Source organism: Mytilus galloprovincialis, chromosome 1 (assembly GCF_965363235.1).
Source record: "Mytilus galloprovincialis chromosome 1, xbMytGall1.hap1.1, whole genome shotgun sequence".
NCBI lineage: Eukaryota > Metazoa > Mollusca > Bivalvia > Mytilida > Mytilidae > Mytilus > Mytilus galloprovincialis.
The window spans coordinates 1,390,193-1,405,348 of NC_134838.1; the positions used below are offsets into that span (position 1 = coordinate 1,390,193).

At 30.9% G+C, this 15,156-nt stretch overlaps 1 protein-coding gene across 17 annotated transcripts in view; it reads right to left on the minus strand.

Annotated features, from left to right (window-relative positions):
- Nucleotides 1–15,156, minus strand: part of LOC143062655 (tyrosine-protein phosphatase Lar-like) — a 174,863-nt gene that overhangs the window by 86,020 nt on the left and 73,687 nt on the right. For 3 of the 17 annotated variants that reach the window (XM_076234356.1, XM_076234435.1, XM_076234366.1), the window contains 2 exons: nucleotides 13,452–13,497; nucleotides 10,084–10,175 (listed from right to left, as the gene is read on the minus strand). In XM_076234356.1, the coding sequence (XP_076090471.1) occupies nucleotides 10,084–10,150 (67 nt within the window). In that variant the 5' untranslated portion in view covers nucleotides 10,151–10,175; nucleotides 13,452–13,497. Of the gene's footprint in view, nucleotides 1–10,083; nucleotides 10,176–10,895; nucleotides 11,010–11,081; nucleotides 11,296–13,451; nucleotides 13,498–15,156 lie in introns of those variants that run through there. The other 14 variants (XM_076234474.1, XM_076234411.1, XM_076234467.1 and 11 more) reach the window with 9 other exon arrangements.

Here is a 15,156-nt window from a genome sequence, read left to right on the forward strand (position 1 = left end):
TTTAAATTAATAGATAGTAAACAATCGTTAGGAAAAATGTGAATTATGCAGATCATGTCTATCTGCAGTGAAGTCATTCTGATCTTCAATATTCATCCTTCCCGACTACACAAATTATAGTGGATCTGTAATCGATGTCTTAGGGCTTAAACATCTGATATCAAATACCTATCAACGTTTGACCGAATCAATTTGATGAAAAACTTGATATAGAGAGAAAACCTTCTGATGCATACATAAACATTACTAGCGGCTGGGATGACTCAAATATCTTACGGCTATGGACGTCATTATCCAGTGAATGGAGAAATTATACTACTAGAAACCTGAACTGGCAATTGAACAGACACCAAGTAATAATGTCCAGTAAATAAGAATTGGGTTAGTAAAAATAGTTACCACGCTTCATGGTTTTGAATACTGACCATGCCAGGGCTGTATAGCCAGTCAATGTCGTTAAAACTTCCATTTGTATGGTTTTGAAAAAAAGAAATAATTTTGGATGAAAAATAATTCAAAATCATGCAGAATTTCCAAATTATCGACTCACTAGCTTATGTTCCAAAATTATCATATTTTTGTTTAAACACCCACCCACAAGACATTTGAAGGACCATTTCAAAAACAAATAGCTATACCATAGAACAAAGAAAGATGATATACTAGCTATATAGGATAGAACAAAGACCTTTGGAAAGAATTACAATAATACATTGATTTTAATCTATTAGAAGTGAACAAACCAACCAGACAGAAATTCATGGAGATTACATTTTAATATTTCTGTTTCATATTTTTGAAAAGGAACTCATCCTAGTGAATTTCAATTATTTTCTCTACAAAAAATCAAAGGCTTTTTGATTCTGTGTTATTAATATTTAAACAACAATGCAAATATCTGATCTATACAGTAGCAAAACTATCTGTTACCCCCCTGAGTTTCTCATTTCAAAAATGTTACGCCAATAAATATTTTCATTATCATCCAACAGAATTCCGGTTGATGATTCATCGGATCAGAAAACAAATTGATCAAATATATATTATAACTGTCTAGTAAAAGACAAGTGTTACAATTATTGTATAGTTTCGTAATACATACACTATAGTAGTAGACTATAATAGATGCTAGCCCCTTACGGGATTAAACTTCATGTCACTGAATTATCTATGATTAGTTAGTATTTATTGCTATTTTTATTTTTACTACAAACATGTAGAATTCAATAATTAATAGATAAACTCTCCAACTCTTTGTATTGGTAATTCCAAAGTCATTGAATGTCAAAAGTATCTTGTTAAATTACCAGAAAAGTGTCTCTTAGAATATTGTATTGTTCATTTGGCTATTGCACATCATTTTAGCTTTTAAGCTATATTATCATAATTGATCTGGAAAACAATCAACCATTAAAGAAACATCTACTCCAACCCCCCCCCCCCCCCCAAATTACTTCTAACACTTCAATAGAACTGAATTCAACAAGGTTAGGCAACAGCAGCTTTAGTATTTTGAAGGATGTCCCTTAATTTACAAAGTTAAAAACGATTTAGGGTTGTAGGCCTGTCATTCATCATAATTCAAACCCAGGGGTTCATTATCTCCCAAAATATTTGGTTGCAATTTCTTATCTAACTTTTAATCAAGTAGAGAACATCAAATTTGCTGATGTTTTTTTTTATTATCTGGCAATGAATAAAAAAGCATAAAAAGGGCTTTTAGGTGTATGTAAATTTAATGTTTTTTTTTTCTTTAATGATTAACTTATTTTAAAAGACTGCTCCTTATTTTACATGGTTAGAAACTATGTTGCATATTTTCTATCTTTTAATCAGTAATTTGTCAAATTTTAAATCTTTATCAGCCTATTATTTTTATAACTTTCCACAACCATAAAGTGAATAATGCAATAATTGCATACATGTACATTATAGTCATTATTTGCTATTGACAAGAATTAATAGTACATGGTTTAACTGCCTTACCATGATCCTAGTCAATTGGTTCTTAACAATAAAATCAGGTGGAGAGCCAAACAAACAAATAATCAGTTATAAACAAACAAATCGTACAGTGTTTTATTGTTATGTACCAATTACACAAGATGACAAATCAAACGCACACTAAGGTGACATAACAACAAGTTAAACATCCCCCTCCAGGCGTATGTTTTAATGACTATATTAATAATTATCTGTCTTCAATTTACACTGTTTCTATGTCACCTTTTTATAAATGAGTTTTATCAATTTAATAAAAAGATGTGGCATGACTCTTCATTTTTTAAAAATCATTTTAGTCTGTCTTGCCATGTTAAGAAACTGCTTTATCTGCATATAGTATATGTATTGCTGACATTTTGAGTTCAATGTCTAGGTCTCCTTTTCATAACTTATAGATTCTATTGCTGACTTTAAATTGAAATTGTAAAGGCAGAAGTTCAGGGTGAAAAGTTTGCATCCATGACCTTGAATTTTCATTTTAATTGTAAAATATTTAAAAATTAGACCCATTATTGATTATAAGTGAAAGACAAATCTGCACTGAATGCCTACAGATTCCTTTTTGTTGCAAGCTATTATTTTTCAAAATTTATTCATCATTACACAGAACTAAATGTTCAAACTAGAATTATCACCAATTAATCTGGATTTAATTGAAATTAAACTACTAAATATCAAACTTTGGCTCCAGAAATCTTTTGTTTCCTGGATAAAATTTATATTTACAAATTAAAATGTATCGTAAATCAATTATATTTATTAAAATCCACTTATATTTGACTTTAAACATTGGTAACAGGTTTTAATACCACTTTAAAAATGACAAGGGGATAAGTCATCAATCCACTTTACGTAACAACATGTGGATCGAGTTTGTTTTTTATATTTATACAAATCAAATATTTCATCATATTTCAACGATTTTCAGAAATCTTGTTGTTATAAAAGTTTTTACAACATTTTGATTTGGCGACACATTTTCATGTAACAGTTGGTTGTAAAGTATAAAGTCGCGGGCGTTATGCTCATTATGATGCAATAGACGACTACAGTTTACGTGCATTTTATACCATCATACAAAACACTTTCTTTTACACATGTTTTTCCTTTGCTTTATCTGACGAATAATTATGTTGCCTTATTACAGAATGCTTTTATATCATTTTATTCTCTGATTCTGAATGTTTTCAGTGGTTTTTAACCTGTCACTATTGTTGAATCTTTAATTATTTCTATGCAGACGTAAACTTAACCCTTTCCTCCATAATGACGCTTTTTGACGCCACCCCCTTTACTCCATAATGACGCCTTTTGACGCCTGTGTAGTACTTCAGTTGAAAGGCTTTGACTACAAAATGTCTGCATCAAACTTTAAAAAAATTGTATCTAATATGAAAAGAAAATTCATGAGAATATCTGACTTGAATTTCATTGATGAAATACTTGTTTTTGTAATGCATTAATACTTTAAACCTGATAATTTGTTTTTTATTGAAAAAATCCTATGCGAATCAAGTATTTTAAAAAAAAATCTCCATGGAGTAAAGGGTTAAAATGCTGATGAATGGTTTTACGCGGACTTTATGACGAAAGTTTTTAATGTTGATAAGTGATAACCAGCATATAGTTTTGTTGAAAGTTTTCAATCATGTGTATTGATGCTCAGAACATACATTGTACATGCTGTCCCTGTTATTTTATGCTTAGCTGTCGTGGTGATCTGTTCAGGGGCGGATCCAGCCATTTTAAAAAGGGGGGGTTCCTAACCCAGGACAAAGGGGGGGGGGGGGGTTCCAATTACATGTCCCCATTCAAATGCATTGATCGTCCTAAAAAAAGGGGGGGTTCCAACCCCCGGAACCCCCCCCTCTGGATCCGCGCCTGCTGTTTCTATGCCATCACTTTTGTTTTATTCTATACAAATGCTTTCATTGTAGTAATATGATGCTGCTATGTTGTGCTGAAGTTTTCAATGTTGTCTTTTGCCCAGCTTTCATGTTCATCTATGCCATCACTTTTGTTTTATTCTGCACTTACATGCATATCGATTGTTTCATGAATATTTTGTTGTTGATGAAAGGAGTCATTTTTGTTATGAATAATTCTGTGTATATATTTTTGAAAAAATCCATATTTGCTAAGATTGAGATAAGGGAATGACAATAAATAGTGCCTTTTACGAAGAATACGAAAAATAAATATATGCCACTAGTTGGATGTTTTTGAAAAGTTGTGTATAAAATTGAGAATGGAAATGGGGAATGTGCCAAAGAGACAACAACCCGACCATAGAAAAAAACAACAGCAGAAGGTCACCAACAGGTCTTCAATGTAGCGAGAAATTCCCGCACCCGGAAGTGTCCTTCAGCTGGCCCCTAAAAAATTATATACTAGTTCAGTGATAATGAACGCCATACTAATTTCCAAATGTATGTTTTTTTTTTATAATCTAAATTAGGACATCCCACTATATATATATGAACAATGACAATGTTTAATATAGCAGTACATATTAATGTACCAATTTATAAACATTTCCGACTTAACTATAACCATATTTATGCATGTATACCAATTTATAAACATTTCCCATCTAACTATAACCAACGTGTCAAAAAATAAATCAGGATTCAGGGTAATAGGTACACTATTTCTGGTTTATAATTAGTCATCGGACCTTAATGTAGTCATTCTATTTCATATGCCCTTTTTTAGTCTTATTAATTTACCAACAATGCTGGCATTACCAGCTGTATTTACAAAGAATATGCCAGTATTCATTTGTGAGGAGGTATTGTCCTACACGTAGCATTAATATTTTACACATGATGCCATCTTTTTTTTACTAGTTACAAAGATCTAGACCTTGGAAAAAGTTGGGGGAAAAAAACTATGACCCAGGTGTTAAAAATAACCTCTATAAAACCGTATATACATAATGGTTAGTGAATCAATTACGATATCATAATTCAATCTAATAAAGAAGTTGAGTTGTTCCATTGACTTGGTGACATGTGGTGACACATTTGATGTAACAGTTGTTTCATGAACCAAGACACATACCACAATCATGATGCAACACCATAGCATGAGTCTACTCACGTAGTAAATATTTACAGCACGAGTTTACTCACATAGTAAATATTTACAGCATGAGTCTACTCACGTAGTAAATATTTACAGCAAGAGTTTACTCATGTAGTAAATATTTACAGCAAGAGTTTACTCACGTAGTAAATATTTACAGCAAGAGTTTACTCACGTAGTAAATATTTACAACAAGAGTTTACTCACGTAGTAAATATTTACAACAAGAGTTTACTCACGTAGTAAATATTTACAGCAAGAGTTTACTCAAGTAGTAAATATTTACAGCAAGAGTTTACTCAAGTAGTAAATATTTACAGCATGAGTCTACTCACGTAGTAAATATTTACAACAAGAGTTTACTCACGTAGTAAATATTTACAACAAGAGTTTACTCAAGTAGTAAATATTTACAACAAGAGTTTACTCACGTAGTAAATATTTACAGCTCGAGTTTACTCACGTAGAAAATATTTACAACAAGAGTTTACTCACATAGTAAATATTTACAACAAGAGTTTACTCGCGTAGTAAATATTTACAACAAGAGTTTACTCAAGTAGTAAATATTTACAGCAAGAGTTTACTCACGTAGTAAATATTTACAACAAGAGTTTACTCACATAGTAAATATTTACAACAAGAGTTTACTCGCGTAGTAAATATTTACAACAAGAGTTTACTCACGTAGTAAATATTTACAACAAGAGTTTACTCAAGTAGTAAATATTTACAACAAGAGTTTACTCATGTAGTAAATATTTACAACAAGAGTCTACTCACATAGTAAATATTTACAGCTCGAGTTTACTCACGTAGAAAATATTTACAGCAAGAGTTTACTCACTTAGTATTTGTCAGGTATGTTTACACATGCTGAAATTGACTGGCATTAGTTTACTGACAAAGTAATATAGAGTAGATATAACGATGTCGTTCTGTCTATAAACCGCAAACTAGAGGTACTGATGTTGCTTCATGCTACATGTACACAGACAGTGTAATATATGCTTTGGCAAAATTAAAATCTAGAAAAAGCCTCATACAATAGTCATACCATACAACAAATTTTCTTTAATCTTAATTTACTCTTCTAGAATGAGTCTGTAACATAAAATGTGGTATGATTGGCAATAAGACTAGTCTCCACCCGAGACCCAATGACAAAGAAGTTACCTACTATAGGTCACAGTATGGCAATTTACAATGAGAAAAACCTTAACCATATATTATAAAAAGCACTGAAATGACAAATGTAAGCCTGCGTTAGCCAATAAAGGAGGTACAAACAGTCAAGTTTTCCAATGCCTTTATTTCTCCATCTGACACCAACCTTCCCCCTATCTTTTCCAATGCCTTTATTTCTCAATCTGACACCAACCTTCCCCCTATCTTTTCCAATGCCTTTATTTCTCAATCTGACACCAACCTTCCCCCTATCTTTTCCAATGCCTTTATTTCTCAATCTGACACCAACCTTCCCCCTATCTTTTCCAATGCCTTTATTTCTCAATCTGACACCAACCTTCCCCCTATCTTTTCCAATGCCTTTATTTCTCCATCTGACACCAACCTTCCCCCTATCTTTTCCAATGCCTTTATTTCTCCATCTGACACCAACCTTCCCCCTATCTTTTCCAATGCCTTTATTTCTCAATCTGACACCAACCTTCCCCCTATCTTTTCCAATGCCTTTATTTCTCCATCTGACACCAACCTTCCCCCTATCTTGTTCCAAATATTGCCATTCTACCAACTTCATCCTATCAACTATTATTATAAGATCCTATACATGAAATTTTTTTTTAAAATGCATTTGTGGAAGTCAAACAATATAAAAGCTTTCTCAAACTGGCAATTGTTCGTGTAAAAGTAAAAAAAATGTGAAGAATTGCTCCTGAATTTATTATTGACTTGGTTGAGGACTCTATTGAGCAATGATAATTCTACCCTGTGTTTGTTTAGCGATGAGTGTAGTTTATGACTTATATTGATTATTTTCATATTAATATATGTCCGGAGGGAATAATGTTGCTATGACGAAGCTGGTAATTCATACGATGGCTTTTAAAGGTCTGGTACCAGCAGCCACTTCTCACTATCCTTAATCCAACTCATTGTAAAAATTCATGCTATTGTAGACAGTCATTTAAAAAATGTATGGGTTTTTTTTACAATTGATTATAGTTTTTGAAGGCAATTGATTAACAAGCTTTTCTCCGATCCATAGTGGTTTCAAGCGAACTTCAAAGGAATTTTCATTTAGGCAATTTGTAAACTTTGAATTGTGGGAAGATTGTTATATTGGCTATAAAATGTGTGTAAACCTACTGAATTTAATTGTCCACTTAGTTCATGCCTCCTACTCTAATGAATTTCATTAACTTGATGACTATTTTATCATGGATATAACGTAATCTTCATTAATAACAGGTTATAAAATCTTCATGTTAGATATCATAATCTTCATTTTCGACTGTTTGATATAATTTAAGAATATAAGAAAAAACTTAATGATATTGTCAAAAATAATCAATCAGGGTTCAAATTAGTGTGGGTCCTAGGTTTTTCCTAGGAGGGGACTTGTCCTTTTTTTCTAATTAAAAAGAGGACTTTTCATTCAAAAATTTTCAATGGTGCTTGACCGTTTATCAATTTAAGAAAACTTTCACCCCTAATTAATGCACTTTATTCTGCAATAAGGATTGTCTGTGCTGTTGAATCTTAATGAATATGTCATGGTAACCAGAACCAGATATTTTTGTCATTCTGGTGATTATGCAGTTTGTTAATAGAATGTGAGAAGACAAATAGTAAATTCATTATTCTTTGTTAAATTGACATTGGTTTCATCAATGTATTCTATGACTAACACAAACATAATCATTATTTGGAAGAAAGGATTAATATCTGGCAAATACCGGACTTCTTTTTCCATCGTTTATGTTGAAATATCTCAGTTTTTCATATTAAATTGTAGCCTATGTTGGTCTTTTAAGCCAATCACCCAGACTTTCCCCCCCGACACTGACATAGGATGACAGTTAGAGCGGTGACGACTCGGATTTCAATACCAGCAGCTAATTGAATCAGACCTACCAATGACAGTTTTATCATACTTCGAATAAGTCAACAATCTAAAACCGTTTTATAAAACAAATGAAAAGATATTGATCCATTATGGTAACAGAATTACAAATGAAGAAAATAGCCATAGAGGTAGAAATGAAGTGTCCTTGATGGCCATATAGATATATTTAATCAATCACAGAGTGAAATGATGGTCAGAAAACGGAGAATGTTCTACTAATAAATTGTCATTCCCTCTTAACTGCGACTGTCAACTTATGTCCTAACAGAACCAAATTCATATTTTGTCAAAAAGACATAGTTTACACATACATTTTCTGAATGAAGCTTGAATCTTGTGTTTTATATTAAAGTTGTACTAAAATGCTTCTTCAATTCTAAATAAAGATAAAGGACAAAATCAGCCATTTAATGTATGTAATTTCTCCTTTACATCAATTTTACAATTATGAGGAGAAAAACAAAACATGAAAACAACAGAAAACCAATTTAATTTATAAGGAAGTATATTTGATGACCCCTGGGGTCAGACCCTTGTAAAATGATAATATGTAGTTTATAAAATTGCAAATCATTTATCAGCGCGAGCCATCAATATTGACAAACATATTACGTTTCTGTTTTAGAAATCATACGATCTTCACAGCTTTATTCTGATATGGCCTAAAGATATTGTCGAAGGAATGTTTTTTAAAACATATTTGAGGTTTATAGTTTGCTGAATATTTGTAGATAGAATCATACCATGGATGTTTAAATTGGAACCAAAGTTTCAAGAATAAAATTATAAAATCTCTAATTTGTTTTTCTCTGAAAGCAATTCTGACCTTTGATTGGGTCTAAAGAACAATAGACATATAAATATTAACTTGTAAATTGACATCTATCTACTTTATCAACCCTGTCAAATATCTGGAAGGACATAGCCAAGCTTTGACAAGAAACTTGGGGAAAATTGTCAACTGAATCAATATTGCCAAGTATTTTTCTGTGATGGTGCTTTCTCCTTTAAAACCTATTATTTAAATTCCATGTACAAATGTAGATGTGTGAGTTAGGACTATTTATTTCTACAGTAAAAGATAGAAAATTTTGACAAATAAGGGTCATATTGTCCCATTGTCTGTAGGTGTCCAGAGAGGTTTATTATTTTGATTAAACAAGATGTACGTTATGGTAAAAGTTAAAAAAGTTAGAAAAGAATATTGTCTATGGAAGTAAGGTGATAAAATAAGTATATATCATCATATATTTTCACTCAAAAAGTTATTATATCAAAATTGTCTTTTTTTTAGTGTCAGAATAACCATTCATTGATTGTTGTCCTTAATGTTTCATATCTGTATTTAAAGAGTCCTATAAATGAAAAGAAAAATGTTCCCTATATGAACAGGTGCCCTTTGAACAAATAGTCTTCAGACAAGGGTGTATAATATAGGTAGTCATTTTCTATATAGAGAGAAAAGTCATTATTTAAATTCAGGTCAAGTTTAGTACATTGCTATATTCAATTTTTTGTACAAAGGAAGTCATAAAATTTGCTGATTCCAGAAAAAAAAATGTATGGACTTATACTCAGAAACTGCATTGTCCCTACCGGAAATTCTATTATTTTTATAATTATAAACTTGAAAATGCATTTTTCTTATCATATATTTGCAAATAAAAGAATAGAGATTGTTTCTTTCCCCTTTATATTTTAACATAGATTGTAAACATTTAAAAATTCCAATAAATACTGGGGTGTTTTCATTTCAGTATGGTATCTTTGCCCGATTGTCGTATTTATGATGTACATTGTTTTGTTTTGAAAGAGTTTTTTTTTTTTATAAAAGAAAAGTGCATTTTCAGATGACCGTATATAAATGCATGCTTTGTACTTAAAACTAGATGTGTACTTACTTCCTTCAGCGGCAATGGATTGGTCCGATGCCATCAGGACTGTAGCGACAATGAGTAAAAACCACATGGTGACAGAGCTACAGTCGGATTATCTGTAAAAATGAGAAAATAAAAAAAATTCACAACATCAAAGTTTTTACCCAAATACCCATCCACCACAATGGGGTTAGTAAGTTGACAAATTTAGTAGTTCCTATGTTGTATTAATGGTTAGTAGATTAAATAGTACTTTTAGACTGAACAAAATCTGTACTGGAGCAAGTATGTATTCCGTAAGTGTTTTATTTTTTATATTCCGTGCCAAGACAATTGATCCTGTAGATATAATTTGCTATATTCATCCATTCATCATGTTGATTATAAATTCCGAATATAATTCCAAAATAAATAAAATGAAAATATCCACTGCAGCAGACTTCCAATTAATTTATGAAATAATTTCCATAAAATTCTCCATAATTGTTGTAGTGTTGCACGTTTTATGACAAATTCTTTTGAAGTTTTAATTGTCAAAAAATTATAAAACTATATTTCTGTAATAAATGAAAAATTTCGCTGATGTAAAATTATACGTGCATTCATATAATCCTTGAATTGTCAACCGCACATGTATTAATCCTTTATTTCACTATGACATCAATACCAAAAGGAACATTGGTCGAGTCAGTCTGTTCGCTGCCTCCCAGCTTGTTGTCTGTTCTATTGAATAAAGTCTGGAACAGCTAGACAGCCAATGACACAAACTGTTGAATATCTAAATTAAGGTGACAAACAGTCGTCAAACGAGGTCCAAGTTCTGTCTCAAGAATTACCTTTATCTCAAGGTTGTCAAATGTTTGAGAATTTTATCATTTTGATGATTTTATTGTAGATGATAATAGGATCTAATTCACTGTGTACACACTAAAATTCTTCATGAATGAATTAGTACTCCTATGTCCCACAGGGTTTATATATATATATATAGGTCACTCACACAGGTATATTACTTTATTTACCTTTATTTACCTGATTTAACAACACCTGAATTTTAAATCCCTTTTTTATATTAAAATTTCCAAATCACATGGTTTTCCTTGTAACTTTTAGTCCATATTTCTCCTTTTTCTGAAACTATTCCACACAAAACAATGTTCCGGTGACAATTTTAGCTCATGGTTGAATTTTGCATTAAGTCAATCCTTGTATAGTAGAACCAACTTTACTTTATCTGATCAGCCAATCAAAACAGTGCATGTAAATACCAGTCTGTCCTTGTCATCTGTCATCTTGTACTGTACATGTGGACAAAGGGAGAGAACTCCTCAGGTCAAAATCATTTGCTCTAGTACAGATTTTGTCCAGGTGTGAAATTAAGTTGACAATTCAGTCAGGTACAAAAGATCAATAAAGGTGAAAATCAATTAATTGACTTGTGAAAAATAGGAATTTGTAATCCAATTGAAATTAAATCTAATCTACAATTTGTCAACAAACCTTCAAGAACAATACAAATATAATTTAATTTACATAAGTTACTAGACAAATAGTAATCTAATTAATTTCTGAATTTATCAATGGCATAATATGTGCACATAATTCATTGTAATTCTAAATTGTAAATAAGATAATTATCAATGGCATAATATGTGCACATAATTCATTGTAATTCTAAATTGTAAATAAGATAATTATCAATGGCATAATATGTGCACATAATTCATTGTAATTCTAAATTGTAAATAACGATAATTCAAAATGAATAAATTTTGAGATGATATTGTTTCTGTTATTAACTTTGCATGCATTGCTTTACTGAGGATGAAAAAGTTTTAATGACAGGAAAAGAATCTTTTTTTGAGAAATTATGTTTTCTATGTTGTAAAAAACCTGACTTTAAATTGAAATGATCTATCCCTAACTTATATTTGTGTATGTTTATTTTTATTCTTATTACATTTTAGTTTATAACAATGTTTTTCTGTTACAAATCATGATGTATTGTGTTACGTGTTCATGTTATGCTGCCCATCTAGGGCCCTTGATTGGAATAATAAAATATTCTTATTCTTATTCTTATTCTATTCTCTACTTTGTGTGTAGTGTTTTGTGTACATTTTAGTCCATGTATAACCGTAAGCATTGTATGTTAAACATTTAGGTTCACTTTCTGTATCTGTGTTAATTGGTTTGCTAGAATAAAGTATCTATCTGTAAAGAAGGTTGACATAATTTTAAATAGTTAGACAAACCAAACAATAAAAATAAAGGCTATACTTTGAATAATATGGTGCTCTAAGAAACTTGGAAATTTAAGGACAAGTTTTTTTTAATAGTTACATGTAGAATTGTTGAAGACAGCATTTTGTTCTTCAGATGTATTTTGGTTGTGTTGTTGGGTTGCTGTTTCATTGATATATACCCTGCATTTTTTTTAATCTGTGTCCATAATATTTTAAAGTATATTTTACCACTGGACATTGTGCAAGTAACAATCAATCAATCCTTGAAGAACCTGAATAAAAGCTTGGTTATATATTGTAGTAACCCCTGTATTCTATTTAATATAAAATGTTGACCTTAAGATATGTATTTGACATTTTACCCACACCCCTTTCCTTCATGTAATTGGCACATGGTGTTGAAGTTTGTTTTCTGATATTATTATTACTTAGAGCATATTTTATCTAAATCTTATAAGACTTTGTCATTATTGTCTTGTAAGGTTATTGTGGATTCCTTTTTTCCCTGTGTACCAATTTTTGAGGATTGAGGAAAATTTACATTTTCATGGATATTTGATTTTGTGATTTTGCCAAAGTCTGCAGAATTCATATAAAAAATATGTTATGCATTGTACATTGGAAAGTAAAAAAAAAAAAAAAAAAAAAAGGAATTAAATTTTGTGGATCAAGGGTAACTTTGAAATCCAAGAAAATTGGTATCCAACAATAATAATGAATCCACAGTAATGCATATTCATAACTTAAAATGGTGAAGTATACTTGATTGTTACTTTTATCTCTAAACAACCATTTCCTAGCTCACTATAGGGTATTGGTTTTGGGGCATTGTTGAAGAAGGTACTGTGACCTATAGTTGCTAACTTGTATGTCATTAGGTTACTGATGGAAGGCTGTCTGATCGGAAAGCATACCGCTTCTTTTTTTTCTTCATATTATGTGGGGTTGCTGTCCTAATGACATCTGACCCTTTTATCTCCTTTGACTTTTTATACTTTTGGTAATATTTCTGGTACAAATCTGATTTGAGTAAGCGTTTGATAGATTATAGGTTTTTATATGATATTTGCCAGATTTTGTGAACTGACTGCTGCAGCAATATTTTGTATGATTTTTGTAATGAAAGGGGACTTAACTCTATCTTACCAGGACATGGATTTTGTCAGTAAATCATCCAAACTGTTACATCATGCTGAAAATAGACAAAAAAAGGTGTTAAATGGACATAAGCAAAAACAACAATAAAAATTACAACCAACAGCATGAATTAAACCATAAACATTTGTTTATTATGCTCCAAGACTTAGAACTCCTAATTTGTTCTTTAAAGGTTTCATTTTTACAAATCAAAGGGTTAAACACAAAGGACCTCACAGTTAACACCAAGAATAATACCGCTATGATTTAACAATGTTAACATTATCTGAAAAATTACCAACCCTTTCAGTTTACAAACATGGTAATTTAATAGTGGTGCGTCTGAAAATCTGTAAATAGTAAAGCTGCACTTTATTGTGCATACACATATTAACTTTTAAATATATTGTCAAGACATTAATTACCCATGTGAATCATCACAAAGATTACAAACAAACCCCACTGTTTAAATCCTCTTTTATCAACATAAGTCTTTAAACATATAATATGCTTCATCATTAAAGAAAGAAAAAAAACATTTTTCAAAAGCAAATATAATTTTTATATCTCTATTACACATGAATTCATAATCATGCATAAGTCATTTTCTGAACAAAGAAAAAACTAAATAAAATTTATACAATGAGAAATATTGACAATAAATTTAAAAAGCATTTGAAAAGTAAATATTTGATAAAATTGCTGACTGTAGATCTATACCTGTAAAATGTGAAGGTACTCCAAATATTTTTTAGTTATAAATCGTGACCAAATGTAAAAGCCTTAATACAATAGTATTGATCTTAGGAGAGCTAGGAGAATTTTTCGTGTGACTCATACTCCGTCTTCAAGGCAAACAATAGAACTTTATTTAAACTTGATTCTAGATACCAAAAAATGTAAGATTATTTTTCTTCATTCTACACTGCAGAAAAAACGTTAACTGGACCTTTTGAAAAGGTAACCAGTCTTAAGTTCTTTGGATAAGGGTATTACATGGAATTTAAACTATTCAAAATTTGAAGATTTTAAAAAGTGATTTAAATCCTGTGTGTTATGCAATATGATTTATGCAAAATAAATTAACATTTTTCTTATCTCTTATTGATAACCATATCTTTTTAATTTATTTCAGATATAAATTTCAGGCCTGAACAAATTCAAATGCAACCCACCAGACTAAAGTATTTTGGACTACATTAAAATGTATTTTGACACTTGAGGATAACAATTCTGACTGAAACTAGACCCTTAAAAAGAATTTATCATAGCTATGGAGTGACACAGCAATCTCATAACTCATAACTTAATGAGAGAAGGAGGGATTGGATGGAGAGAAAGAAAGTTGTGAGGGAGAGAGAGAGGAGGCAGAGGGGGGATCAGAAACTAGACCCTTAAAAAGAATTTATCATAGCTATGGAGTGACACAGCAATCTCATAACTCATAACTTAATGAGAAAAGGAGGAATTGGATGGAGAGAAAAAAAGTGTAACATCTTTTAACTCATGGAAATAGTGAAAAAAGGGGGGGAGATGGATGAATAGAATGAGTTGAACATCTCTGAACAAATGGGAAAAGGGCGATTTGATGGTTAGAATGAAAGTTGTGAAAAGTAGGGGGAGAAGAGGGGGGATTGAGAGAATTAAAGTCTAACATCTCTCAATTTAATTGAAAAAGTGAGGGATTGCATGAAACTTACCATTATCGATAGAC